We start from the raw sequence: 27,172 nt of genomic DNA on the forward strand, positions 1-27,172 counted from the left end.
GGCTGCTCTGATCCCACAAAGCTGTTCGGATCTTTTCAATGTTCAGATTTTCTGGGAGCAGAGTTCTTCTCAGCTACAATAAGGCTCACATTTCGGTCCGATATGGGCAAGCTTAGCCCCTGAGCACACGTACAGAAGACTCTTATGAAGGTCGGATCCTGAAAGTAGAGGGTAGCACATCCAACTCACTTTATGCCGGACCTTTGACATGCAGATAGAAAAATAACCCCAACTACACGCACAAATTTTGCCGCATACTAATAGCAGAGGGCAGAACGTGCTCAAATCACGACGGGATCTGCTCTCCAAATATTTCCCCCCACCGCCCAACAGAGCTTAGTTCCACGTTTTCTAATTTGTATTTTCCATTCCACAAAACCCATGCTTTTCTGAGAGCCCGCAGATAAATTTATATGAATATTTATTGGTTTATTTCCTAAACTCAGCAGGGGAGCGGCAAATAAATTTAGTGCTTTCTTTAAATAATTCCCTTTCTACGAGGCAAGATGTCATTCGAAACTTTTAAATAGGCATTTAATTAGCCTGTGTGTGTTGCCTCTGAACAAAACCCTGCTGGGAGCCTTTGGAGCGCTGTATTCCAAAGAGGCGGTCAATATGCAAAATTGATGACTACACTTTCTTTGTGGCGGGGCCATTGTGCCCCAGTTGCTTATGAAGTCTAATCCAATCATAAATTGCAGCCCCGGACCAATGGAGAAGCCCGGAGCTCGCCCTGAATGAAGCTCAAGTGGAGAACTTTGTTGAACCCCATTGTTGGGGCTGTCACTTTTGAAAGAGCCACAGCGGGGCTGACCACTATAAAACCCATCGTCTAGGAAGAAGGGGCAGAGAGAACCCCGCCAGGCTTGCTGGCTGGATCTTTACTGAAACGAGGTTTTCAAAGCAGAAAAAAAAAAACCAAAAAAACCCCCCAACAAACTACACCAAAAGCAAACAAACAAACAAACGAGCGGCCCCAGGGATGATGTTCCCCAGCCTCATCGCTCCGCCGGCCGGCTACCCCAGCCTCCTCCGGCCGACTCCCACCCTCACCTTGCCTCAATCGCTGCAGTCAGCTTTTTCCAGCCATTCCAGCTTCCTGGTGGAAGATTTGATCCGGATCAGCAGGCCCACCAGCTACCTGCCCAGGACTGCCCCCCCGCCCAGCATGTCCCCTCCAACCTCAGCCTCCAGGACGGACTCGGGGACGCCGGAGCTCGCCAGCTCCACCACGGCCGCCGGCTCCAGAAGGATCTGTTCGCCACAGACTTCCAGCAGCGACTCCACTTTCCTGAAGTTTGGGGTCAACGCCATCCTCTCCTCCGCCCCCCGCACCGGTAAGCGGCCCGATCCCGGTCCGTGGCTCCGGGGAACTCACGGGCGGCAGGAGCGGGGTGGCGGAGTTGGGGGAAAAGGAGGGAGGCGGTTTAGGAAAGGGAGGGAGAACCTGCTACCGAGCTGCAGAACCCTCCGGCAGCGCTCATATTTGAGGGCGATGGGGAGCGCTGGCAGGCTGCTCGTCCCCCCTCCGCCGCCTCCGGACGGACGGGAGGAGCGGGCGGGCGGGCAGGGGGTTCCCACAGACGGGTTTCCTGACTGACTCTGCCATCCCGGGTGCCGCTTTGCCGGCAAAACCATCACAGCAATATCGCCGCTTTTGCCTGACGGTTCCGAACTCAGTCTGACTCTTTTCTGGTGGGGAAAACTATCACCGCATTGATCCCCAGACCAAGCTACAGACCCAGCCGTGCCCGCGGTCGAGTCCAACTGGTGGTAACCCTCTGCTTAATTTCGTTTTATTTATTTACTAGAAGCTTCCCCGTTGCTTCAGAACGTCCATCCAAAGACTTTCTCCTTCCCCTACTTTGAAGGATCCTTCCAGCCCTTTATCAGATCTTCCTATTTCCCAGGTAGGTCTTTCAAAATCTCTCTCCGGGCGGACCCCTCTCCAGGCACAGCCCGGTAATAATTCTCTGTCCCCCTCCCACAACGGGGGTTATGCTCTAGTTCAGAGGTTGGAGGGAGTACAACATTCAAGCATCAGTCGCGCCAATTTGATGCCCGATTTAGCACAGGCAGTGACCGCTTGACATTCCCCTGCCCGCTCCCCCCGCTGATCGCCAAATTAGCCGGGATTGTCACGGTCCCAAGGCGAGGCGGGTCCCCCCCAACTCCTCCCTCCCGGGCAGCCCCTCCCGCCCGCCGCCGCTTTCAGCACCACGAGGGGAGCGGTCAGCTCCCGCAGCTGCGCGCCCGCGCAAACCCCGCCGCACGCTCCGCGCAGGCGGAGGGAGGCAGCGCGCTCCCCTGCAAACCTGCGCTCCGCCCTGTGTCCCCCGTCCCCTCCCCAAATCTTGCCGCTCCCCCCCCGCCCCGCGCTGACATGCGGATGGAGCGCACGGCGTGACTCCTTTCCGCGTACCGACCCGACCCTCCTTCACCTCGGGCTCTCCCGCTTCATCGCTTGGCGTTTAGACCCTCACTGGTTATTCAAACAACAAGGTCTCGGCGGGAAAGCAAGGCTTCGGGGGTAGGATTCTTACAGCACTGAAGTATTATGGTGCCGAGGGAACAATTAAAAAAAAAATCTAATTACACAAACAAGCTATTAATTTAAAAAGAAAACAGGGAAGGGGAGAGAGGGGAAAAAAAAATAACCCAAGCTCTTCCATTCATCCTCCGGATAATGGAATTTGCTTCCTTTCTCCAGCATGTGAATAGCCTAACAAAAACAACTTGAGCTTTATAAATAGCTTTTCATGTCCATTTAATGAAAATGATTTGGGGAAAGGGACGATTGTGCCATCAGTATTCTCCCGAGGAGCCTGGCATGCCGTTGTGTTTAGTTTGAAAGTGTAAATCTCTTTTGTTCCAATAATATATGGCGTTAGCTGCTTGTCCTCAGTCTTTTTCTGTTAGTTCATTACTACACAATTACCATTCACGCTTCATTAGCATCTCTGTCTCTCTTGGGGAGGTCCCCCCCCCCCCTTTTTTTTTTTTAAGGAGAAACTCTGCCCTTTTTATCATACCAATGCCATTGGGAACTAGGCAATGTGCTAATTAGCTGTTACTTTTCATGTCTTCGGCTTGAATTCTCCAACTTTGGAATGGGGGAGAGAAGAGATTAATATAAAAAGATGAATACTGATTGATCAAAACTGCATCTGAAGAGGAGCGGTTTTGTTCAGAATCAGAAAAGTCCTCATTTTCATCTCGAGCATAATAAAGCATCTGAAATAATAAAAGCATCTGAAAAAAAAAAAATCAAATGCTTCTGAGTGGGAGGGAAAGCTTTTTTATTATACCTCTATCTTAGCCAGTACGCCTCGCTTTGCCTTTTCAGGCCAGAGACCTTTGAATCTCCCAACAAAACCGGCCACTATTGATCCATTTTACACGTTTGAGTTGATAGATCTAATCCCAGCGATCGCTGGCTGAAAGCGGGGTTGGTGCTTAGTTAAGCCTAAATCTCCTTTTCACGACCCCAGGTTGATGGGTGCCCACCCAAAGGGAGGGGGGCAGTGGGTGCTGGTCCCACTCTGCTCAGTGCTGTGTGTCCCCCCAACAGCTGCCTCCGCCGTGGTCCCCATCCCCGGGACCTTCTCCTGGCCGCTGGCCGCCCGTGGCAAACCCCGCCGGGGGATGCTGCGCCGCGCCGTCTTCTCCGACGTGCAGCGCAAGGCCCTGGAGAAGATGTTCCAGAAGCAGAAGTACATCAGCAAACCTGACAGGAAGAAGCTGGCGGCCAAGCTGGGTCTCAAGGACTCGCAGGTGAGAAGGGCAGAGGGGGTGTGAGGAGCTGGGCTGCCCATCTCTGGGGCAGCTTGAGAGAAGGGGAGGAAAATGGGATCTGAGTGAGCTGCAGGGCTGTAAGCGTCAACAGAGCAGCACAATCCCCAGCTGGGCGAGGAGGACAGGATGGACCATGGCCTTATTGCCCCCCAGCCCCTCTCCTAGGGTCTCCAAAGGTCAGGTTTTGTGGTTCCCGTTAGCTTTGGTTGGGCACAAGCAGGGTTTCAAGCATGCAACAAAAAGGTTTTTCCTGGTCCCCGTGTTACTGAACTGTTTCATTTCTGTTTTGCTTTGCCTCCCAGGTGAAGATCTGGTTCCAGAACAGGAGGATGAAGTGGAGAAACTCCAAAGAAAGAGAGCTCCTCTCCTCTGGTGGCTGCAGAGAACAGACTCTACCCACCAAGTTCAACCCTCACCCAGACCTCAGTGACGTAGGCAAGAAATGTTCAGGAGAGGAGGAGGAGGAAGAAGTTCCTGCCGTGTGCCCACCCAGCCCCCGGCATCCTTTAACCTACCACCAGTCCCCAGAACATCTACACTTGAGGGACAGACTGGACTCCCATACGTCTCCTTCTCCATCCCATTCTAGCAGCCCCAGCAAACCTTCAGACTTCTCAGACTCAGAGGAAGAGGATGATGAAGGGGAAGATGAAGAGGAGGAGATTACAGTCTCTTAGATCACCCTGCCTGCCCCTACCATCACATGGGGACACTGCAAAGTTGTAAATAAAACAGAATGCTATAAATTGAAGAGGTGATGTCCCACCCAAAAGTCCACATACTTCTCCAGAGCAGGTTCTTCATCGTGTAGCTGCAAGACTTTCTACTTTAGCTATTCCTTATTTTTTTGCCCCAGGTCAAGGTTTCTATATTCATAGCAACTGCTAACCTTTTCATAACTTTCTCTGCTTAACAATCAACATTTACTCAATTAGGTGTTTTCTCTTGAAAGCAAGCAACAGGTAGCTCCTTGCTTTATAGCAGGAAGGAAAGTACATCCTGTTGAGAGGGGAAATTTTTTTTCTCCAGGTAAGAAACAACAAAAAATACAATATAGATGCTGTGGCCATTTTCACTACCTTTCAAGTGAATTTCCAGCTACTATTAAGATTTCAAAACAGCGAAGACTGGTCTGAACCAGCAACCCTTCCGTCCAAAAATAGCATTATTGACAGACACAGAACAAACGCTGTCTCCTTCCTCACCCCAAATAGCACAATACTTGTGCAACACAACCACTGAAATCCCTGGAATGACTTCTAATGTATAATGCAAGTTTGCCTTGTGTAATGGAGACCTTATATACTTATATGCTTTTCATTTTAATTTATGCATCAACATTGCATTGAGAGCACTGTCTAACCCATCTTTTTGCCCACAGGCCTGTCCTTATTTTTCACTTTGCTTCTGCTATCCATGATGTGGACAGAGGAAAGTGGATATGCCTCTTTGATTTTTGACTGAACTTTGCTGTCTTTGCACAGCTTATATGAACTGTACACTATTTTGTACACTTACTCTGTATGGATGTTTTATACCAAGGTTATTGTGAATGAACATAACGATGGCTCAACAAGATTCCTCTCCTTTTTTTTTTTTTAATTAAATGACAGCTAAAGTACAGACAAATGTAGCTGTTTAATTGTGTAACTTATAAAGAAATGCTTTTATTTTGTATTTTACCATGTACAGACTTTAAATATGTATATATAATAAAGTAAATGATTGCCAAATAAAAGAGTAGATTTCCAAGTTTGATCATTCAGTAGTACTTGATTTCTGTTTACAGGTGGTTGTAGGTTGTGTCTGGGACTGAGCAGAGTAAGAAAAGAAAACTATATTTTGTCAACAGCATAGTGATTTGATAAGAATTCATCAGCTTCAAATTAAATAAAAGAATATCTACCTGCATTTTAACTAGGGAGCGACCCAAGCAAAAGATTAAAGATTTTCTGCAGTTAAAATGAATACAGGTTTTCCTTCCTTGCGTTTAAATGCAACTTGATTTCTGCTGTGCTCCCCTCTAAAGCCCTTCTGACTCTCCTCCTTCCTTCCAGTTATTGCCCAGGCAGTTCAAGGGCTGAACACTTGCACTGCATGACCCTGCTAAGATACTACAGTTTGTAGACTGGGAACATATAATTAGAATATTCTTATGGTGTAAAGAAACAGAATGGAAAAGACAGTCTTAAGACAGCTCTTCAGCCTTGAGTCCAGTCAAGAATCACTTCTACAATGCAAGGCAAATCCATAACTGCACACATATTTGTTTTTAGATTCAAATACACATTACAGAAATATCAACGTTCTCCTCCTTGCATACAGGTAGCACAACTCTGCTGAAACAGAGAGTTCATTATGAAGCTTATTTTCTGCTCCACAGACTCTAATGCCCACCACTCATGGTGTGCTAAAAGAAAATAAACAAATGCAGCAGACATCACTCAAACACAACTGTCCCTGCGTGCTCCATTGCCACAGCCCCGAGGAAAGGCAGGAAAGGGAGAAGGGAATGATTCCCCTTGAAAGGGACCTACAACCATCATCTAGTCCAACTGCCTGACCACTTCAGGGCTGACCAGAAATAAAGCACATTAATAAGGACATTGCCCAAATGTCTCCAAAACTCTCCCAGGCATGGGGGCACCAACCACCCCCTTAAGAAGCCTGTTCCAGGTCTCCAGCTGCTCTGCAATTAGGTAATTGGACACACCTGACCCGGGACACACTGTCACTGCAATAATCTTCAACCCCTCTAACACCTTGCAGCCATTAGCAGTTGATAACACACACCTGAGATAATAGGGCAGTATTTATCCCACAAAACACAAAATAAAGTGAAACAGCCTATGTTTGGTGTTGTGGTTTTGTTGTTGTTATGGTTTTTTTAATTATTTTTTTTTTTTTTTAAAAGCTTTTCCAACAAAGCAGCACATCTCCCAAGTATACCCGAAAGGTCGCACAAACAGCAACTGGCACAATCTACCCAAATGCTCATCCAGGCTTAGACAAACAAGCTATTACATGCATTTTCAACAGTGTAGATACCAGATAATGTATTATTATCCACCTATTGACTTTAAGTGATAAAGCAGACCATGACAATTACTTATACCTTAAATTTTACTAGCACAATAAGCAGAAGACTATAGTTAACTGACCTATAAAGACAGATCTAATTCAAAACACATATTTTGTTTTAAAATTCGTTGGCTACTCCACAAACCACAGGTACCATCACACACATCACAATACTCAAGAAAGGAGTGTGTTCAAAGCAAGAACAGGTATCACTTATACGTAATCCCTTCTGGTTCTAATTATCTGACACCTTCTGCTCTTTACAGTTTATCTGCACTTAGAATGTTACCAAAACCAGTTATTTCAAACTACTCCTTTCACCATAAGTGCTATTACACCTTATTCTGCCACGCAAATATCCTTACTAAAGGAAAAATATCCTGGAATTGCTATTCAAGGGGGAAAACACCTTACCTGAAACATGACATTTATCAATCTTACTCTTCCTGCGCCTCCTTCAGTAGTCTTATAGCAAAAAGAATATTGTACGACCACCAAGCACAACCGCTTGAGATTCAGGGCTACCTTAACATGACATTAAAGAGTTTATTACTTTATTCATTTCTTACTTACCACCAACCGCCAGGCCATATCTGTAGCTTGCAGAAAAGAAGTCTCCTCCTCCAAGGCTCCCATTTTAACCCCTGGATGGTGAAGGCAAAGCTCACAGCTGCCATGCGATGGCTCACGCAGGACAGCTGTGCCAAGGGGAGCCCCGCAGAAGTACCTGCCCTTTCTGAGGGCTTATGTCAGAGGCATATACTTAGTGTCCTACTTCAAATGTGGAGAGATTCCAGTTGCTTTAGGAGGATCTGATGACAATTGTGTTCGCTCCTGGTGTGCACGAGGCTGGGAGTTCAGCTGGGGTGTGTTTCTAAGAGCAAAACATTTCATAATTTGTTGTTGACATCAAGAGTGCCAGAGGCCACCCCAACCCTCTTCCCTGAAGCTCGCCGATCTTGGTGAGGCTAATACTAAACTGCTGGCCCTAGAATTTTTTTGGTTTTTTAAAAAATGTATTTATTTTTTTAACGCAACCCTCTGTATGCTTTGGGAAAGGTGATAACAAGCCTTTCCTGGCTTCACAGAGATGGAAAGATTTCCATATTGACTAGTGGCATCCACAGGTTTCGAAACTCTGGAACAAAGTAATCCTGTGTGTAATGCACTCCCATAAAAACTGGTGCTTCATGATATTAAAGTGCTGTTTTTAAAGACCCAGTGGCCTGAGTGGTCTTGTATGTCTGTTCTTCCTTCTCACAGCCAAGACGGAAATATCTGACGCTGTGGAATGGGAAAGGCAGAGAAGGGGATTTATCTTTGGTGACTGTGAGCTCAGGGCAGCAAATACTCAATTATTTCATCCCTTGAGAACCCAGCTGGTTCAACATCTGTGCCTGCTGTAACTCTGATCTCGCCCAGTGTGGGAGAGTGGCTTTTTGGAAGGGGAAGAAAAGAAAATAAATCACTTTCTCAGGAAGTCTGTGCTGTTATTACCTGTAGAGCCATACGGCAGCATCCTCAGCCGTGAGCGCCAGACTGTGCCCAGGATGCGCAGGGTCCCCCCGTGTCACCCCTCCAGTCCCTGCCCCAGCTGAAGGGCTGCTCAGCCAGTGCCCCGCACAAACTGGGAGAACTGGAACCATTGTCACCAGTGCCACAGCCAGGGCAGGCAATGAACACAGCCTCCTGCACAGCCCCGTATTGGGAGCACTGTGCCAATACTGCCATGCGCCCATTGAAAAAACACTTATCTGTATGTGTAGAAATCATCTAATAAGGTACAGATGGTAACGCCATACGCAGGAAAGTATGTTTATCCCATCTACATGAAACACTGTCTTTCCTAACACCAGTAAGCAAAAAAATTCTCGCCAGCCACCCCGCCTTTCAGTACTGCAGAGCTTGAGAATGTCACAGCTGAGCCAAAAAAGAATAATAATAATAATAATAAAATATTAAATTACCTATTTTAAAGCACACTTGTCCTCTCAGAAAGTTTGAACATTACGGTCGTCTTAAAGAAACAGAGCCCAAGATGCAAGGCCGTAGTTTCCAGAAGCAACCAGTGCAGGCTGAGGCTCATGAAAAGCTAAACCCTCATCCTAAGGAAAACCAGAGATCTTTGAAAAAAATCCAAGGTCGGTCCTCAAAAACACTGGTGGCATTCAAAAATCTTCACCTGGGAAGTTTAAGGTAGAGTTTGACACAACAGCTGTGGGCTCTGCTATTGTCAAGAGGAACAAGGCAGGGTCTCACTCCTGGTTGTGTTTCCTCTTGCTCCCCACAGTCCCAACCCATGCACACACATTGGCACATAGCTTGGCCTAAAATGATCAGTTTGAAGAACAGAAAAGTGTTCACTTTTCTTGATTTGTTTTGATTTCAGCTGGTCTAGCACCCGGAACTCCTTACCAGTGCATCAGAAGTACATGTGGCAGAAATGCTCAGCGAGGATGGAGAACAAGTGTAGAAGATCATCCCTTCTGCCAGGCCTTGGTATTAAATGATCTTAAATGTGCATCTTTAGGGCTGTTCTATTTTTCAACCAGGATTGAACCTGATCTAAATAAATAAAGTCCTTCAAACTTCAGAAAAACACACCACCATCCCTTTCCCTACTCACATGGCAGGGATGCAACAGCAGGGAAAGCCCAGCAGAGCAGCCAGGACCTCTCAGGGCTGCCTTTACTGAACTTCCACAAGTGCTAGGTGTGCTGCTTTTACCTAGTTTTATCTCCCTTGTAATCAGCAAAAGATTAAAGTGCTTCATAGAATCATAGACCAGCCCAGGCTGGAAGGGGTCTAGAAAGGTCCTCTGGTCCAACCTTTCATCAGAAAGGAAGCCTAGGCGAGACGTTCCATCATATCTTGGAAAACCTCCAGTGATGGGGGTTCTACCACATCCCTGGGGAGTTTATTCTAGTGAATGATTGTTGTCACTGTAAAAAATGCCTTAAATCAAGATAAAAGCTCTCCCAGTGCAATTTGTACCCATCGCCTCTTGTTTTCTCCATATGGCTCTTCGTGAAAAGAGACACTCTATCCTCTTTGTAGCTGCTCTGTCAGTACCAGAGTGCTGGGGTGACGTCCAGCCTGAGCCTTCTTTTTGCTGTGAGAAGAGACCTAACTAGTTCAGTCTTTACCATACTGCAGTTTCTCTTGCCCTTTGGTCTTCCGTGTGGGTCTCCTTTGGACCTTTTCCCATCTACTCACATTATTTTTTAATTGTGGGGACCAGAACTGGGCACGGTACGCCAGGTATGTCCCAACAAGTGCTGAGTAGAGTGGGATGAGCACATCTCTTATCTCTGTTAATAACGCCCCTGCAGATGCAGCTCGGGGTCCAATTTGCCTTCGTTACGCTGTCGACTCCTGTTCAGTTTGTTGTCCAGGACCTTCAGGTCCATTTCAGCAAGGCTGCTCCCCAGCCTGTACTGGGCTCCCTGGTTCCATCATCCCAGGTGCAAGACCTTGCACTTGACTTTGCTGAACTTCACCCTGCTCTTGCTAGCCCACTTGTCCAGGTCCCTCTGTAAGATGGCTCTCTTTTCTGACATGTCCACCTCACCACCTGGTTTAGTGTCACCACTTGGTGAGAGTGCTTTCAGTCCCGTCATCCAGAAGATATTGAACAGCATGGGGCCCACTGTTGATCCCTGGAGGACCCCACTAGTGAGTAAAAAAAACTATTGACCACCACACTCTGAATGCTGCCTGGTAGCCAGTTTCCTAATTCATCACCCAACCAATCTGTATTTTGCCAGTTTGTCCAGGAGAGGGCTCTGGGAAACTGTCAAACGCCTTGCTGAAATCCAGGTAAATGACATCTACTGTGCTCCCCGCCCTAGACAGAAAATGTTATTTTGTTGTAGAAGGTGATCATGTAAGTCTGGCGTGATTTACCTTTGGTAAATCCATGCTGGATTCTCCCAATCACCTGCTTTATTAGAGGACTTGGTCCATTACTTTCCCAGGGATTGAAGTAAGTTGGGCCAGTAGTTTCCTGAGGCCTCTGGTTTGACATTTACCCTCTTCCAGTTGTCAGGGGTACCCCCTGATCTCCACAGCTTTTCAAGGATTACAAACAGTCACCTTGCAACAATGCCCGTCCCTTCTCTTCCCACCCTGGGGTGGGTTCTGCCCAGGCCCATAGATCTATGAGGATGGAGCCCTTGCAAGAGGATGCAGACCAGTCCTACTTCCACTTCTGGTGGGTCAACGCCGACGTTGTTGTAGCTACTTGAGGATGCGATCTGGATTCCACCAAAGCCAGTAAAGACACGAGCAAAGACGTTCTTAAATCCCTCTGCCTTGTTGGCAGCATTTGTAACTGGTTTCCCTGCGCTGTTCAGCAATGGACCTGTGCCTTCTCAATAAAGGTTAAAAAAGGAAAAAAAAAAAAGTGAAGATGAGTGTACAACACGGTGTGCACAGAGCAGAGAAGAACAAGAACATGGGGGAGGAATGAGGAGGCCAAAAAAGGAAAGAAAGGGAAGAAGAATTCCTGAGAGACATTAAGAATTTTGGGGGCAGTCCAGTATTGATTCAAACACTATTGAAGATCAGGGCTGGAGTGTTTTCTAGGGCCAATTCTAAAACATGCAATTCTGTGAATCAAAGGAAGTTTACGGAACATAGAAAAGTCCACTTGAGCATGTCCAACACCATTCTGCCTCTGGAAAAATGCTGCGGAGGGACAGTTGAAGCCCACACTACAGATCAACTCTGAGTTACAGTTTGCACTGCTGCATTATTGAAAGAAAAATGAAGGCTATTTTTAGATTAAACTGACTTGAATGTAGATCTTAAATTTTTAACAGAATTTATTATGTTTCAAAACTTTTTCTTTGATATAGGTGAATCTGTCTTATCAACATTCATAGCTTGAATCAGTGACAGAGGACAAGATAACTACAAGGAACTGTCAAATAAGCAGAAATATGAATAGATAATAGTTTCCAGGAAAAAAACCACTACTGTTGAGAATTATCCCTTACACTTTATGTGCAGAGGTTATTGGATTTATGCTTTCTGAAGAGAGTACATCTTTTTTGAAGTTAGAGCATTTATTTGAAAGGAGAGAAGATTCCTACGTGTTCTTACCAGCCAATGTAAGTTTATTACTGTATAATCATAGTGTCTCTATAAAGTAGGTGAAGAGGAAAATGTAATAACATGTGGAACTGAATTGCTTAATGCCCATAAGTTTCCTTCCTTTAAATCAATTCTCCAGAGATGAGAATGAAAATAGTTTGAAAGACCTGCCAGAGCAAGTGAAGACCTGTAGGTGGCCTCACACTAAAGCTGGGGCACACACGAAATCTACAGCTCACCTTGGAGGTCAAAGTGGTGCCACTAACACTCTGCCTTTGCAAAGTTACCAGAAAAAGTCTGTTGTGTTTTTTTCTGCAAATGAAAATATGCCATGGTTTTATTTTAAGTGACCAGTCTGATCTGCCCAGGGTCACCAAGTACTCCTAGAAATTCCCCATCCCTGGAGACATCCCGGGCCAGGCTGGACGGGGCTCTGAGCAACCTGAGCTGGTGCAGATGCCCCTGCTCGTGGCAGGGGTGGCACTGGGGGAGCTCTGAAGGTCCCTTCCAACCCAAACCATTGTTTGATTCTATGAAGTTCATGTGCAGCCCCTGTCACCAACAGGGACTTCTCTTGAAAAAGAAGCTGACACCAACTGGTATGAGGATGTGTCCAACCTACTGGCCACAAGGACTGATGTTCAGCCTTACGGATAGACACTCTAAATGGATGGACCAGCCTTGTCTTGAGCAGATCGTATTGGTGTTGTCCCTCTGCTAAATTTCCTCCTGGATGTGGGTAAGGCCTGTGGGCATCTTTTCACAAGTGCTTATAAGAAGCCAACAAAAACAAGAACTGAACTCCACAATCTTCAAATAAATAAAAAAAAATAGAAAATGTTGATTAAGAAGGGACAAAAAGTTCTGGGAAGCCACAAATCTGAATAAATAAGCATCAATTTTATTGAATCATGAATAATTTAAGACTGGTACAATCATCAGCTTTATTCTCCATGACACAGGGCGATGGGGAATGGGGAGAAACGGGGAGGGTGAGAAAGGAGAGGCATGATCTCAAACAGACCATTCACGAATTCCAATCCTAAATGAGAACTGAAAATTAAATAGGGAGAGGAGCAAATGGAAAACATCATAAACGTACACAAAATACTCAATTCCTAGTTTTTCTCTTTAAAAATGGCTAGAAAAAATTCATCAAAATGCAGCACTTTTAATCAAATATTTACATTTCTATGTTACAATGAAAAAATGTACATCTTATAGAACATATTCCATAAACTGTTCCACTGGAAACGACTAGATCAAAACAGCAACCTTCCATTTAATATCAACAAAGAAAGATTTTTTTTGCTTCGTTTTTGTATTTTTTTCTTGAAAGCAAATTGCCACATTTAGACAAGTTTTCATACACGTAATATTGAAGTCAAGCATCAACAATGAAATAGCAGTTTGCTTCTTCCAAAATGTACAAAAAGGCTAACCAACCCCCTCCCTCCCCTTCCCCAAATAAACCACATCTTATTTATGGCCTGTATCACTCTTGGCAGTTGTGAAGGAAAGAGAATGCTTTATACTTTCAATTTACAACTCAACACGAATGTTGCATAGAATCTTGCATTTCTTTCTTGTTGATTTTTTTTTTTAAACAAGCCAACTTTGTAAGGAAAAAAAGGCAAAAAAAAAAAAAAAAAGGAAGCATCTTGAAAAAGCCTTAAATGAGAACAAAGTCACTTAAAGAAAGACTTAATCTATGAAAAGTCTCGAGAAAAACTAAGATGTGTGCACAACAGGTAACCCTGCTTCCCGAAGCTTCAGAAAAGACACTGAATATTGTGATGCTCAGAATGACCAGCCTACAAAAAATTGCCTTGCTCACTGTAATCCAAGCTACTGTAAAAAAAAAATAATAGATAACAGAAATTCCTTCCCGAGCTTAAGCACGGGATTCAAAAAAAAAAAAAAAATACCCCGTTCCCCACAAATAAAACACCACTTTAAACATGTCTTATAGCGCTCAGTTAAAGGTTAACTGAGACATTTTCTAGGATATTAAGTCCATTTAAAGCCCTAGCCCTGCAACTGGATTTTTTTACAGGCACATGCTCTATCTGCATGGATTCAGTTGGGGGATTAGGTACCAAAATTCACAGTAGTAGCAGGTAAAGTCAGTGCTGGGAAGCAGAATTGTCAAGACTACTGGAAAAATTAACCTCTCTCAAACTCATCATCAGCATGCTATGAATTCAATTCCATACAGATTTATCCCATTTTTACAGTACCAAGAACAGGATTAGGAACATTGGCTGAGTAACCCTTGGTATTTCATTCAGTGAAATAATGAAATATAGTTCATAAGGTTAAAACAGTAACAACACCAAGCTCTTCCCCCCATCATTAAAATATTTAAATTTTTCTTTTACAATATTTTTCTTAAAAAAAAAAAATTCATCAGCACTTAGAAGTTGTAACAGGAGCAGATTCAAGACCAGCTCAGTAAGACAAAGTACAGTTATGTTACAGAAAGTCATGAGGTATAATAAAACCATCCTCTCAAGCTGAGTCACAGAAGCATGAACTTGTCCGTTACATTACTTTAAACCCACAAGCTCTTAAAAAAGTGTTTGTAATAAGTTTCCTTTCTGTACATTGAAAAACCAGCATATTCCTGTAATTTATTAATGACAGCATTTGTTATAGTTGAAAAGCTTTTTTTTTTTCTCCTGCATGGATAAAACAGCTCTTCAGTGATTTATTAGCTGCAGATTGATATGAACCTGAAAAGTTATATCATTTCCCTCCTCTTTTTGTCACATTTAAACAAATCCTAGTATCTCATACAAACAATATTCACAGCAACTTATGATATTCCAAGAGATGACTTTAGCCCTGTTTCTTTAAATAAAACCCCACAATATACAGCACTAATTTAATCAAACACAATTAGTAAAAAATAAGGCATCGCTTTAAAAGTCAGCACCAAAAGATAGCTGGAAAGGCTAGTACAAATCAATATTGAGGAGTGCTGTTTTTGCTGAGGTACAGCTGACGTGGTGATGGTATAAAAAGCATTCGCTTCCATAAAAAGGAAAGTGCAAGTCTTTGGGAGGTGGTGGTGTTCCCCAACAGAAGTACAAGCCTTAACACTGATCGAGTAGGTGTGTGCGTTCAGAGAAGGAGGAGAAATAAAACCAGGTTCACAGCTCTGCCAAAACACAAAAGCATGGCCCAGCTAAACTGAAAAGACGCGGTACCTTCCCTCCTTATTTTTTCCCGATCTGAATACTGCTAAAATGCTTTTTTTTTTTTTTTGTAATTAAAAACTGGAACTGTCACAGAGCCGAGTTTTAACTAACCCATTTCTGGTTGTGCTGATTGGAACAAATACTTTGGAAAAAAACAAAAGAACAAAAAAAACAAAAAACCAAACCCAAAAAAACAACCCAAAAGTTTTTAGGAAACAGCTGTAACATTTCATGGCAAGAATCAGGAAACGGAAAGCCTGATGAATCCCTTTTGGGGGTGTAGCTCACCTCCGTGTGAGGGCTCAACGCCTGCGCGCTGCCGAAGGTCCTTTGCAGCCGCAGGGCTTCCCAGGGCACGGCCCTTGCGCCAGCTTCCGCGGAGGAGGGAACCTCGCTCTCGGCGTCACTGAACGGGGTGTGACGCCCCCGAAGTCAACCCGGTTGGGTTACATGCATGTAAATGGGAAGATAATCAGGCCCAGACTCGCCAAGGGCCACCTGATCATTCACTTGGTAAGTAGGACTGATTGTTACACAGTGTTTGAAAAAACCTGATTTGTTCAGACCGTATATATATTTTTATATATTCCTATTTATATATATAATCTTTATAAACACACAATGAAAGAAAGCCAAGGTCTCAGACTGGCAAGGAGAGCAGCGCTTTTTCTTCTATATTTTTTTTTCTTTTCTCTTTTTTAATATTTATTCAAACTTCCTTGTTTTGTAGCTTTGCCTTTATTGAGTATTATTACCAAGGCAAGCGATATCGTTATAGCACCAGAACTATAGGAAGCTGAGTCAAATTTGCAAAGCTGATTGGTAAAAGTCCAGCCCTCACCTAAATGTGTTTGGTCAGAAGCAGCATAGGCAAAAACTTCCTCTCCCCTCTCCTTCTGGACAGTACATGGCACAAAGCTGTTTGCTTCATAGCTGTGAAGTTCGCCCCCTCGCCCCAAAACTTTTAGTAATGACGGATATTTTTAATATCTTCAGTATCTTAGGCATGAGAGCTTACAGCAACTAAACAGAAGAAAACAAAGGAATAGTGCAGTTCTCATCATCGTCAAAAGAAAAAACAATACGAAGGTTGCTTGGGTTGCCTGCACCCAGGTTCAAGACTGACTCCAAGTGTCTTGTTGTTCTTGCAGCTCTAATACTGAGATCCCAGCCCAGGAACGTGTTATTTTCATGAGTCTGTGATTAAGAGTTCTTGCCAAGTAGGGGAGCAACAACGGAAACAACCTATTTCTATCCGAGGAAGATCACAATGTTGACTCCAGAGATGAATCGAGGATGTCATCGTGATGGCTGTTGCTGTTAGAGTCACTGTCGTAACTCTGGGGACTTGAGTAGTTGGCTGCTTCTTGCAGTCTCATTAGCATGTTCATCTGCAAAGGCACAGAAGTTCACAATTATTTGTATTCTGGGGTAAAAAAAGTTATCGACTCCACATGAAAGCTACAGCAGCATTCACCTTGCCAGTGGGTAACGAAGGAAAGGAAGAGAGAACTGGGGTAATCAATACTGAGTTTCTGAAAAGAGATATTAATTGTAGAACATGTTACAGCATCATGCAAGTTAGTCATGAAAAGTATGCTTTTCCAGGAAAGGTGAAAATGAGAAGTTTGAAGGGATTAGTCCAGAGCTGTACTCGACAAGATTCTGCAAGCATCCTACCCCTCTCTTGCTCTGACCCATGGAAATACAGACAGATCAGTCTAAAGAGGCAAATCCAAATGAATCCAAATCTCCCCAATATCTGGCTCAGTATTTGTATATGTATGTATAAGCTAGTAAAAACTGCAACACACATTCTATATTCTCAACTGTCCAGAAAAACGTACACCTCAACAGAACAGCTTCAGGGCATTCCCAGTTTGCACAGCAGTTTTAATAACTGTTTCCCATTGGAAGAAATTGGGTATTTAGTGTTACCTCCAAGTTCAATTTATATGTTCTATACAAATACTTCTTAACATTTCCCTATATGGTTGTATGGTATTTCTGATGCATAAACTAGACACCAGTCATGGAGACTATTAGTTCATATATTCTTTGAAAACTTCAATTTTCATTTGGTGTCAAGAATACAGCTCTAAAAAGCATGTGAAGTAAAGCAACGTGCCTATTTTGTGATTGTGGCAAAACAGGCTCAATGAAATGGTTCCACTGTGTTATTCAAGTATGTCTAACAAGATCACATATTTAATTCCACAGCGTAGAAATGAATTTGATTACACACATCCCCTGTCACTTGTCAAAAAATGAATCCTCAACAAATGAATTTGAAAAGCTTCTACCACTGTTTCTTGCAAAACTGTACAAGCTTTCTGTGCGAAGGCATTCTGCAGGTTGACTTGATGACTTCCCCACAAACATTGCCTTCTTGTTCTAATACTTCTAAACACTCCTCAGCTGTCCTTGGCTTCGTTATTCCTGTTTATGAACCCTAGAAACGTGGGAAAAAAAGCGGTTTTGATGTTTCAAAAGTGAGAGCTTACCAAAGGATCTCCTTCGGCATCACTCACTGGAATTTGTTTGCTGGTGGAGCCTTCTCGGGACACGGAGTAGCCATCAAAGCCCACGTCTTCAGGCCGCAGCTGTAGCAGAGGAGGCCACTCATGGTGCTGTGGGGTGGCCGCCCAAGGGTAGGTGTCCATCACCCATTTGGCAGGATCCTCCCAGGGCGCTCTCCTCCCATACAACTGGAAAAGCATAAAAACATGTAAAACGTTCCTCTTAGTCTATCATTTAATTTGGTGCCTACCAAAACCAAAATGAACGTGCCATGAGTCTTGTATTGCAGAAAGGTCCTGCAAGCAGGGCTGAACAAAACCAAATGAGATTTCCCTTACCCTAATGACATACAAAGAGCTTTAGCTATTTTTAATGGCAACCGATTTGGGAGAGGCTGACCGACTCCTTTGAGGATGCAATGCCCTTCTGTTGGCACCAGCTGAAGAAAAGGGAGACCTGAAAATAACCTCACTTGATAAAGTTAACTTAAATAAAGTCACCGCACAAAAGAAACCATCAATGTTGACATTCGGATCGCACCAGCAACCGCCTTATCTACGTTTGCTGCCGTCCGGAAACCGCTGTCAGTGGAATGTGTTGGAGGAACGTCAGATCTGTCATCAGGCAATAATGACGGATGTCACAGCAAAAGGTTTTCAAGTCGGGGAGTTTTCTTTATATTCAACCGAGAAAAAGCACCAGCAGGATTTTGCTATGTTCATGTTCCTAGTTCAAGTAAGCAAGCTCTATTTCAAAAACTTTTTCTGTTCTGAACAAACTGTGTTACCAAATCCCAACGTATTCTTGTTCTATTTGGTTGAGTTTACCTTAATTAGATAATAAATTCATTTTAATGCTGCATGAATTTCAAAAGCATACATACAACTTCAAGTGACTTGAAAAAAACTGTTTGCTTCTGTTTAATAAATTTAATCCTAAGCATCCTTCAGCAACTGGAGTTTGTCACTGGCATTTGTCACTTGAATTCAGAGAATTCTGCCTTTTCTGCACAACACGGAGTGGTAAAAGCAGTGGTTTAACAGAGAAATTCATCAGCTCTCTGATGGATCCAAGACTACTTCACTTTCTTCATAGCTTTTTTTTTTATTTTGGTGGCTTTATTTTTCGCACACACCTATTTTATGATCCTCCCCATTGCCAAACAGCAGCAGTTAAAGCAAACCTTACGGCTTTCAAGTGGTGTTCTTTATTTTACCAGAAGTCCCTGGAACACTCTTGCACCACAAAAGCAAATCACTGCTTCCAGTGCAACCATGTCCCCGAAATGCTGCATCCAAACAGAATGCAAAAGCTTAATTTCATCTAGATGCATGGTTAACGAACCCAAATCTGATCTTCCTGCATGGTAGCAGGGTGTTTCTGCAGGTATCCATCAGGCAAGTGCTGGCAGAATGGCACTTTGGCACAGATTTCCTGGGCAATATTACGGAATAACAACAGCTTTCATTCTAAATGATGTCATGTAACTCACAGCCTAATCCTTTATCTGAAAATTTGGCTGTATTAATTTCCACACGTCGAGTGAAGCCCTCGATTCTACTAGAGCCTCCCGGTAAGGGTTACAAGAAACCAAAATTAAGTGAGGCACAGATGATAGATGTGAACGCGAACTTTGCCACAGATAGCAGCCAAATGCCACGCACAAATTCACAAAGCATTAAATTGCTCTAAATATCAACATCTGCTTTATTCTGAGGCAGAACCCAGCGAGCCCCAGCCCAAAGCAGAGGTGCCCAGCAGATGGAGCCAGGCATCCTTCAAACTCCTCACCCCCGAGTTGTACCGTATTATTTTCTCAGCATAACGTCTTCAGGCTGCGGTAAACCTGATCTCCTATTTTAATAATTCTCGAATTCACAGCAACACATGCCAGTTGCTAAGTGGAGAGGATTTTATATTTTCCACGTCTTTGCTACCTAGAAGGTTTGTATGGATCCGAGCTCATTTCTGAAAATTAGCTAACAAGTAAAATTCCCATATAAATATATGACATATCTGCAGCAGATGAGAGACTGAATGACGAATTCACTATTCTCTTCCACGACAACTAGTTCTGTCGGTCCCTTTCACACGCGTGTTTTCTAGAGAGCAGTTAAGGGGGCAAAAATCAAACCGGTCGCTTCACAAAGCACCAAAGGGAAACCACCGGAGTGCGAGTGACAGTGGCAGGAAGCCACAGGGACTCTGGGTCCTGGTTTTCTATCAATACACCAAGCAGGAAGAACTGAGGTTTTATCCAACCTTCTAATTTTCACATCCTTGTTTTGAAGGAACAAAACACTCAGCTCCGATGGGAGCAATTATTGTAAGGATCCACTTGGCTCACTTGCCTTTGACCCAAAATAGTTCTCTAAATGAGAAACAGAAATATAAAAATAGTTCAGGTCAGATCCACAGGGATCGGAGTGAAACGAGAAGTCCGCCCTTCCTTTCTGGCAGGCAACTTCACACGAGCAGATGTGTTCTTGGAGAAGGTAAGGGACAGAAAATATCCCCAAATGAAACACATTTCTAGCATTTGAATATTAATCGGCACAACTCTGGCTACTCTTCGAGTACTGAAGTCTTATTCTCATCCACAGAGTCAACAAAAGTAGTTCTAGAGTAAACACATAAATGATTTAAATGGAAATGAATTAGTGGAATTCAGGCAAATAGGACTGAAGTGGATACAGAACCTAAAGCACAAAATGAGAAACTGAAATTCTTGTACTTGGAACACAAGCCATTCAAATAACCTAAAGAAAGATGCAGAAAACAGGCAAAACAAGCAAACAAGAATATGGTTTTATTAATTGTCGTTCTTTCTCTGCGTTTCTGTTACTCATTTTTCAGTGCTTTCCACAACTGCTGATCAGCTGATACAAGAGCTTCAAAACAGAGTACAAGGAGCCCAAGCATCCCTGTGAGGATGAGTTTTCTCCTTTCCAGGAGGAAACCAAGTCACACGTTCTCCTGTCACTTGTTTTAGGTCAAAAATATTATTGGCACCCATTACTTTCCTTTATGGGAAATTTTATGTAAAATGGTTCTGTTCTATTTTTAGGAAAGTTCCTCTGTGTGTGTTGTATTTTAGGACCTATCATGTCCTTCAGATCTAAGAGCATAACACAATTACCTCCAAGAAAATGAGGTCTTCAGGCAATGACAAATTTTGAATAGCAAACACAGTTTGCACACATTGACACACCTGTTGAAGAATTCAGGTATTTCATAGACTTGTAAGGAGCCATTAGTAAAAGCTGTTTCCTATGACAGGGTTGTCTTCTCTCTCTTTTAATATCTATAAATCTCTGCTGTACAGACAGCAAATGAAGCCCAACGTGGTTGTTACTGGATAATGTAAAATTCCCACTTTTTAAAAATATAGTACTTCTACAAGTACTCAGACTGAACCTCTAATACAGAAAGGGTACTGCACAGAAAAGAAATGTAATAAGCAAGCAAATCAAACCAAAATCCCAGTATTTTCCAAAATAAATCTTTTATACTTTAACATATCGTAATGGCAAGACATCCTAACAAACACTGCAAAGGTGAACCCTCAGCAGTAGCAGAGTGGAGAGAACTATTTTCAAAAACATGAATGAACCATTCTGCAAGACAAGTGGTTCTCCATGGAGCTTGTACTTGGAGTAATTTCATTTTTCAGAAAGACTTCAGACACAGGGGCATATGTGATGGAGAACCTATTGCTTCTGTAAGTACGATTTCATAACTGTTAATTATTCTTACTCATATCAAGCCACGTCTTGCTTATAGTTTGAATTTTTCTAGTCCAAACTTGTCAAACATCCACTAGATTTTTTTTCCCTACAAGACTGAAACAGAAGACTCCCATAGACCACATAACATTTTAGCTTCCTCTTGAATAAACTGAATAGATTGGGCTTCTCATCTCTCACTGAATGATTCCTGTATCTTAATGATACCCACTGCTCTTTTCTGAACCCTTTCCACTTTAACTTCCTAATAAGTCTTTTTACATACAGAAGTACTATTCTCTTCCTACCTTTATCAGTTGTAATTAGCTTATGCCCTCAAAAAGGCATTTGTCCTCTGACCAAAACAGATGCTCCCAACGCATTGCCATAATTTCCTATTTCCCATCTACCTTTAGCCCTTTTTCAGTCTTCTAGACTCTCACTGTGGTCCGCCTTTTTATTTCTGTGCAATCTCTTTTTTAGCTTTCGCACATGCGATGCCCAGAATTTACTGATATTTGATTCTTTTATCTCCAAATCTGTCTTTTAAATGTTATGCTGTCACACTTATTTCGTGAAGAGAGGACTGAAGAATAAAAAAAGATAATTTTTTCCAGTTGCGTGTTAAGTCAATAGCAATCCTCTGTGGAACCTTCCTCCTGACTCCAATATGCTTTGTTGTCATAGATGCACTAAGAATTGTGTGGTAATGCTAAAAACTATCCAAGTTGCTAGAGTATGAATCAGTTACTAAGTACAGGCAATTGATGATTATTTCACTGTGGCCTGTGAAAGAATTATGAAGGAATCTACCCAAAAATTCATTCTGTAGACTGAGAAGTAATCAAAATGCAACTGATACCGATCCTGTCACTCATTAATGTGTTTCTCTCTATATACAGCTTTGTGCCTCCTCTGTTGAAAGATTTGATTTATAAAGGAAAATCCTGCATAACTCAGTGAATACCACTAACATGTTTTTCAGATGTACAGTACAATTTTAGGGTGTGCTTCTGGAACAGATTATTGAAAGATATTTGGGTGACTAACTCCCACCACTGCAAACATCGGTAATTTGGCATCTGAACAACATTAAAAAAAAATCTAATCTGGACTTTCAGTGCTTCCACTCAATTTTTCAAAATAGTTTGAAGAGAATAATTCTGCCTGAAATTAATGACAATTTAAGCTCCATTTTCACAGACACGTAGGTATTCAGTGCGCAAAGTCGCACCTAAAGAAAATGTTGGCATTATTCAGTTTTGTCCAATGCTCTGTTGCCTTTAAAACAGACACCATTCAAGATGGCAGTGGTAGGTTAATGATTGGACTCGATGATCTTAGAGGTCTTTTTCCAACCAAAACAACTCTATGATTCTATGATCTATAATTTTTCACTTTTGCCTACTCACCTGTAGCCCTTCTCTAACTGCCTCCAGAAGATAGGGGATGATGGAGTAGTTCCACAAGTCAGTAAACCAAACTCTAGAACCATCTACATCTATCGGACAGGAGAGGAAGAGCCGTGGACCTGGAAAGGGAAATTCAGGTATTACAATCAAATCAAGATACGCCTCAAAATAGGACCAAATAACAACTTTTGTTCTCCGGAGAAAGAAGCCAAGGATGAGAGAACATAAGTAGCTCTTCCTGAGAGCTCAAAAATCCTCTGAATCTACTTGAAAAACTATAGCCTTCAAGGTGAGAACAATTAACCAGATTTTGTAATATAATTTGTGTCCAGGACTTAAAAAGACGACCTTTTTTTCTTAGAAAAAGCGAAAAAAAAAAAGAAAGTTCAGAAACTTCTTGTACAGTTTGCCTCAGAACACGCTGCCATCTAAAAATAGGGTTTTAAAGAAACCTTTTTTACCTGGTAGAGCACAAGGGGATACACAAGGATGCACCTGATGTACAAGGAAATAAACCAGACATTTATATATGCCCGCGCATATGGGCAGAGCACTTACCAATAGTAACATCAGAGGAGCTGTGAGCCTCCAAGAATTTGTTCAGATGTTGCCAGACCTTGGGAATCCAATCAATAATTTTGACCAGCTCTGCATTTCTCATCCTGCCACTGATCTCTGTTTCAATCAGCTTTCTTCTTAAGAAACGACCAAGAAAGCCTTTGACTGGCTCGGTGTGGTTCGCACATAGCACCCATCTATGGCAGAACAGCAGAAATGTCCATTATTTCTCTTTCAAGCTACTGGACGTATCTATTCTGGGCTAAATTTCTTTTATTATTTCTAGATTACTGTCATGAACAAAATGACTTCCCAGTCACATATGTTTCTTAGCAAAAATTATTTTGTAATGACGAGTTCACTACATGAAACAATTTGTAACGCACATTGCTTAAGCTTATTTCTCATTCACTATCTGCCTTGCCAATAATCTTATTTGCAATTTGTTAGAGGATCAAATATCTTAACGATTCTCTGAAAAGGAAAAGTTTTATGAACCGGAGTTACTTTAATAACAGCATCATAACAAAGCTGCACATGTTAGGACAGCAACTAGTAACAAATGGTATTTCTGTCTCAGTTTGCTGTTTCGTCTGATAAGAACAATTTCAGGTGACTCAGTAGCCATTACTCCTGTGCCAGCCCACAAACATAAATAAGAAACATGAATAAACAGTACCTGAAATTATGGTGAAGTTGAAGATTAGGTGTTGAGGAGGTGGCTTGGTTCATTGTGCCAATAATATATGGACTATTAAAAAAAAAAAAAATCAAGCAAATCATAATTGTAAATTTTGAAAAACAACTTTTTAGTAAGATCTCAACTTTTAAAAGGGTTATTCAAACCTCTTCTGCCAAAAAGATTTTTGTAGTTACTAATAACCAAATTCTCTACTGAGAATCTGACTTCTGAGAACATCAAATTCTGAAAGCGAAACAGAAATCTCAGAGCAGGAACTTTCACAAAAAATGGGGTTTTAGTATTGAAGAGCTACTGGATGCAGTGAATGCAAATTACCCAAACTCTATACTACTTTTTTATTACTGATTTCAGAGGAATTGATCATGTTATGAAGAAAAAAACCTCTGAAGTGCTGCCCGTAATATGGACGGTCTGGCTGTCCAGTCCATTTTACTAAATTAATCTAGGGTTTGGTTTTGTGATCACATTTTGCGATGGCAGTGGTCTGAACTGCAGTATTGAAATTCGGAATGTGTCCTGATATTATTTCCTTACCATTTGTGATACTTGCAGTTTAGAAGCCCATTAAAGATCTCCCCCAGGGAGCTGACGTGATGCAAATTATCCAAAATGATAACAAGAGGCATATCCACAGCGTTATTTTCACTGTTACACTGGTCTGCTAGGTTGGACAGGTATTGGCGGAGTTCCTGGAAAGCATACATAAAGAAAATTAAAAAAAAAAAAAAAAAAAAGGATAAAGAGAGTTTTCTTCATACTCCTTGAAAATCCAGGTAAGATAAATAATCTACTGGCATTGTAATGAAATGTAAAGCAAAAGAGCCTGCCACCTTAAAATGCACACATTTTCCACAAGAAAACAGAAGAATATGGTTTTCTTTCTCTTTTGTAGGTCATGCTGAAGATTTAAAGAGCATATCAGAAATCCCGTGTGAGATAAGGGCCTAAAGTGGGGTTAAGACGTTCTTGTTCGGGTCTGTGTGTTTTCATTCACTCTGTCCTAATCTCACAGTCAAGAGCTCAGAAATGTATTTTTCTTTCCTTCTGGGAACTTGTTCAACTCTCCGTACACCAAAGCAAACTTTGCAACCCAGCTAGGTTTGTTACATCTTCTTGCCACTGTGTTTCTATGGAAATACCGCCAAAAAAATTAATCTGGAAATAAAGCATCCCTCAGCAGAGGCCAAATTCAGATGCTTTCAGTCACACCATGAAAGAAGATCGAACTCGTGGGGCTGCTGCCAGGTGACCGGGTGTGGTTGAAATGCTTTAAATCACTTATTCCCTAGCATGTCTCAAATTATACCAGTGGTCTACAACCACACTTTAAACCATTCCTTTCCTCCAGAGGAAAATCTGCCTAAGGACATCAAACATACTTTTTTTTTTTTAATCTAGATGTTCACTGGAGGTATATATGGCAAAACCAGCAGCACGTAAAAAGCAGAGACATGTTTTTACCAAGTGCAGGAATGTGTCTGGACAACAGTCACTCCAAACCCAGCGTACGCAGATCACAACTGCTGATACTTGCAGCTGCAGAACGTCCTGACAGCCTAGAGATGCATTTGAGGGTTTTTGGATAAAAACATCCACATGCAATAGGGATTGCTTAAGTCGCTGGGAATTTTACACGGCGGTTTAATTTCCTCAGCAATTCTCAGGCTCCTAAGCACTTGAAAATCCTGAGACTTTTAGATGTTCCAATATACACCTGGAAGCCTGCTATTTCAGGCCCATCATCAGGTGAATCTGCAGTTCTGAAAATCTTAAATATTATTCCTTTCAGGATTAACATAACGTTTTAAAAAGAAAGAGAAGTTTAAAATCAGCTTTTGATGGATCAATAAAGGAGGAATCTCTGATTTTGATACACGGTAGCATTAATTGTGCAAGGATGACTTCCGTTTCCTCACCTTACTGGATTTATGGTCCACATTGAAGGTTGCAATAATGCCATCAGCCAGCTCCCGGCCCTCTCTAAGGACCATATATTCGGAGAGACGGTTCGCTAGGTATGTTTTACCAGTGCCACTGGGGCCAGATAAGATAATCCGTCTGTGTTCCATCAGGAGAGAGACATAACGCTGCAGTATAGGCTTTGGGATCAGTGATTCAAACACCAGACCGTCCAAACTGTTCTCGCAGATACCTGCAACAGGAAAAAAAAAAAAAAAAAATCTTCTTTAGTGGGATTCCTAATTTTTATCAAATTATGTGCATTTTTAAAAGGTGGGGTTGTTTTGTTTTGTTTTACAAAGTAGTTGTAATGCTGCAAAGCAATCCTGTTAGTGGAGTTTGAATAAGTCAAGATTAGTTGAAATGACTAGATAGTCAAACTGGAGGACCGAAAAATGTGATTTTGTGAATGTACTCGGGCCCAGTAACAGTGGGAGAAAATCCCCCAAAATAACACTTAAACCCAACAGATTTAGATCTGACCTGACCAAGCTGTTTCTCACTTCAGAGATAATTCCCTTCCCCACTCCGGTATCCCCCATGATCAAGAGGGGCACATATGAAGCCGAAATTAATAAAACAAGTGCAGAAATGACCTGTGGGCTTAGCCTGGATCCTCCTTCAGCTCTCCCAGTTTTCAATCAGCTCAGCTGCACCCTATGGCGTATCTAAGACCCTGTGAGACTTGCCATAGTAAATAATTCCAGGCCACGTTTTTCACACACAAACCATCCATTTTGCAGTCTTTCGCCACGTACGGTACGCGTTCAGCCAGAATTTACCTGTTTACTTTTGAATCGCTAGACAAAAAAAAAAAAGTTATCATCAACTCCCCCTACTTTCCCACATGCTTGTAATTAAACTCCTTCTCTGTATGCTGATAGTTATCTTTTCTAACATAAAACTCCGGCTGATAAGCATTTACGCGATGTCAGCAGTCACTTTAGGCAGAATTGGCTCAGGGAAAATACACAGTGCTTCAAAATAAACAGCAGAAAGGGAAGTTGGCAGATCACACAGAGAAATGTTTGCACCTCAACGGCTACTTGGAATATTAAATATTTGTACAGGCACATTCATATCTCAAAGCTATATGTGTTTTTCCATAAATTGATTAAA

At 42.4% G+C, this 27,172-nt stretch overlaps 2 protein-coding genes across 3 annotated transcripts in view; one reads left to right on the forward strand and one right to left on the reverse strand.

Annotated features, from left to right (window-relative positions):
- The first annotated feature begins 807 nt into the window (after window positions 1-807).
- On the forward strand, window positions 808-5,413 carry DBX1 (developing brain homeobox 1). The gene is made up of 4 exons (XM_065636493.1): window positions 808-1,337; window positions 1,812-1,910; window positions 3,572-3,774; window positions 4,098-5,413. Exons 1-4 carry the CDS (start codon window positions 983-985, stop codon window positions 4,470-4,472), a joined length of 1,032 nt encoding a protein of 343 aa, XP_065492565.1. The 5' UTR covers window positions 808-982; the 3' UTR covers window positions 4,473-5,413.
- Window positions 5,414-12,873: 7,460 nt separating this feature from the next.
- The window catches only part of NAV2 (neuron navigator 2), a 212,962-nt gene continuing 198,663 nt past the window's right edge, over window positions 12,874-27,172 (reverse strand). For both annotated transcript variants that reach the window (XM_065637002.1, XM_065637001.1), the window contains 7 exons: window positions 26,011-26,246; window positions 24,629-24,783; window positions 24,071-24,142; window positions 23,392-23,588; window positions 22,834-22,952; window positions 17,681-17,884; window positions 12,874-16,567 (listed from right to left, as the gene is read on the reverse strand). In XM_065637002.1, the coding sequence (XP_065493074.1) occupies window positions 16,442-16,567; window positions 17,681-17,884; window positions 22,834-22,952; window positions 23,392-23,588; window positions 24,071-24,142; window positions 24,629-24,783; window positions 26,011-26,246 (1,109 nt within the window). In that variant the 3' untranslated portion in view covers window positions 12,874-16,441. The remainder of the gene's footprint in view (window positions 16,568-17,680; window positions 17,885-22,833; window positions 22,953-23,391; window positions 23,589-24,070; window positions 24,143-24,628; window positions 24,784-26,010; window positions 26,247-27,172) is intronic.

The sequence above is a fragment of the Caloenas nicobarica genome, chromosome 5 (assembly GCF_036013445.1).
Source record: "Caloenas nicobarica isolate bCalNic1 chromosome 5, bCalNic1.hap1, whole genome shotgun sequence".
Taxonomy (NCBI): domain Eukaryota; kingdom Metazoa; phylum Chordata; class Aves; order Columbiformes; family Columbidae; genus Caloenas; species Caloenas nicobarica.

Bases quoted from the DNA above. Each gene is read 5' to 3' on its own strand.
- DBX1 (XM_065636493.1), top strand. From the start codon at position 983: ATGATGTTCCCCAGCCTCATCGCTCCGCCGGCCGGCTACCCCAGCCTC. The intron at 1,338-1,811 runs GTAAGCGGCCCG...TTTATTTACTAG, and splicing joins CTCCTCCGCCCCCCGCACCG to AAGCTTCCCCGTTGCTTCAG. The intron at 3,775-4,097 runs GTGAGAAGGGCA...TTTGCCTCCCAG, and splicing joins TGGGTCTCAAGGACTCGCAG to GTGAAGATCTGGTTCCAGAA.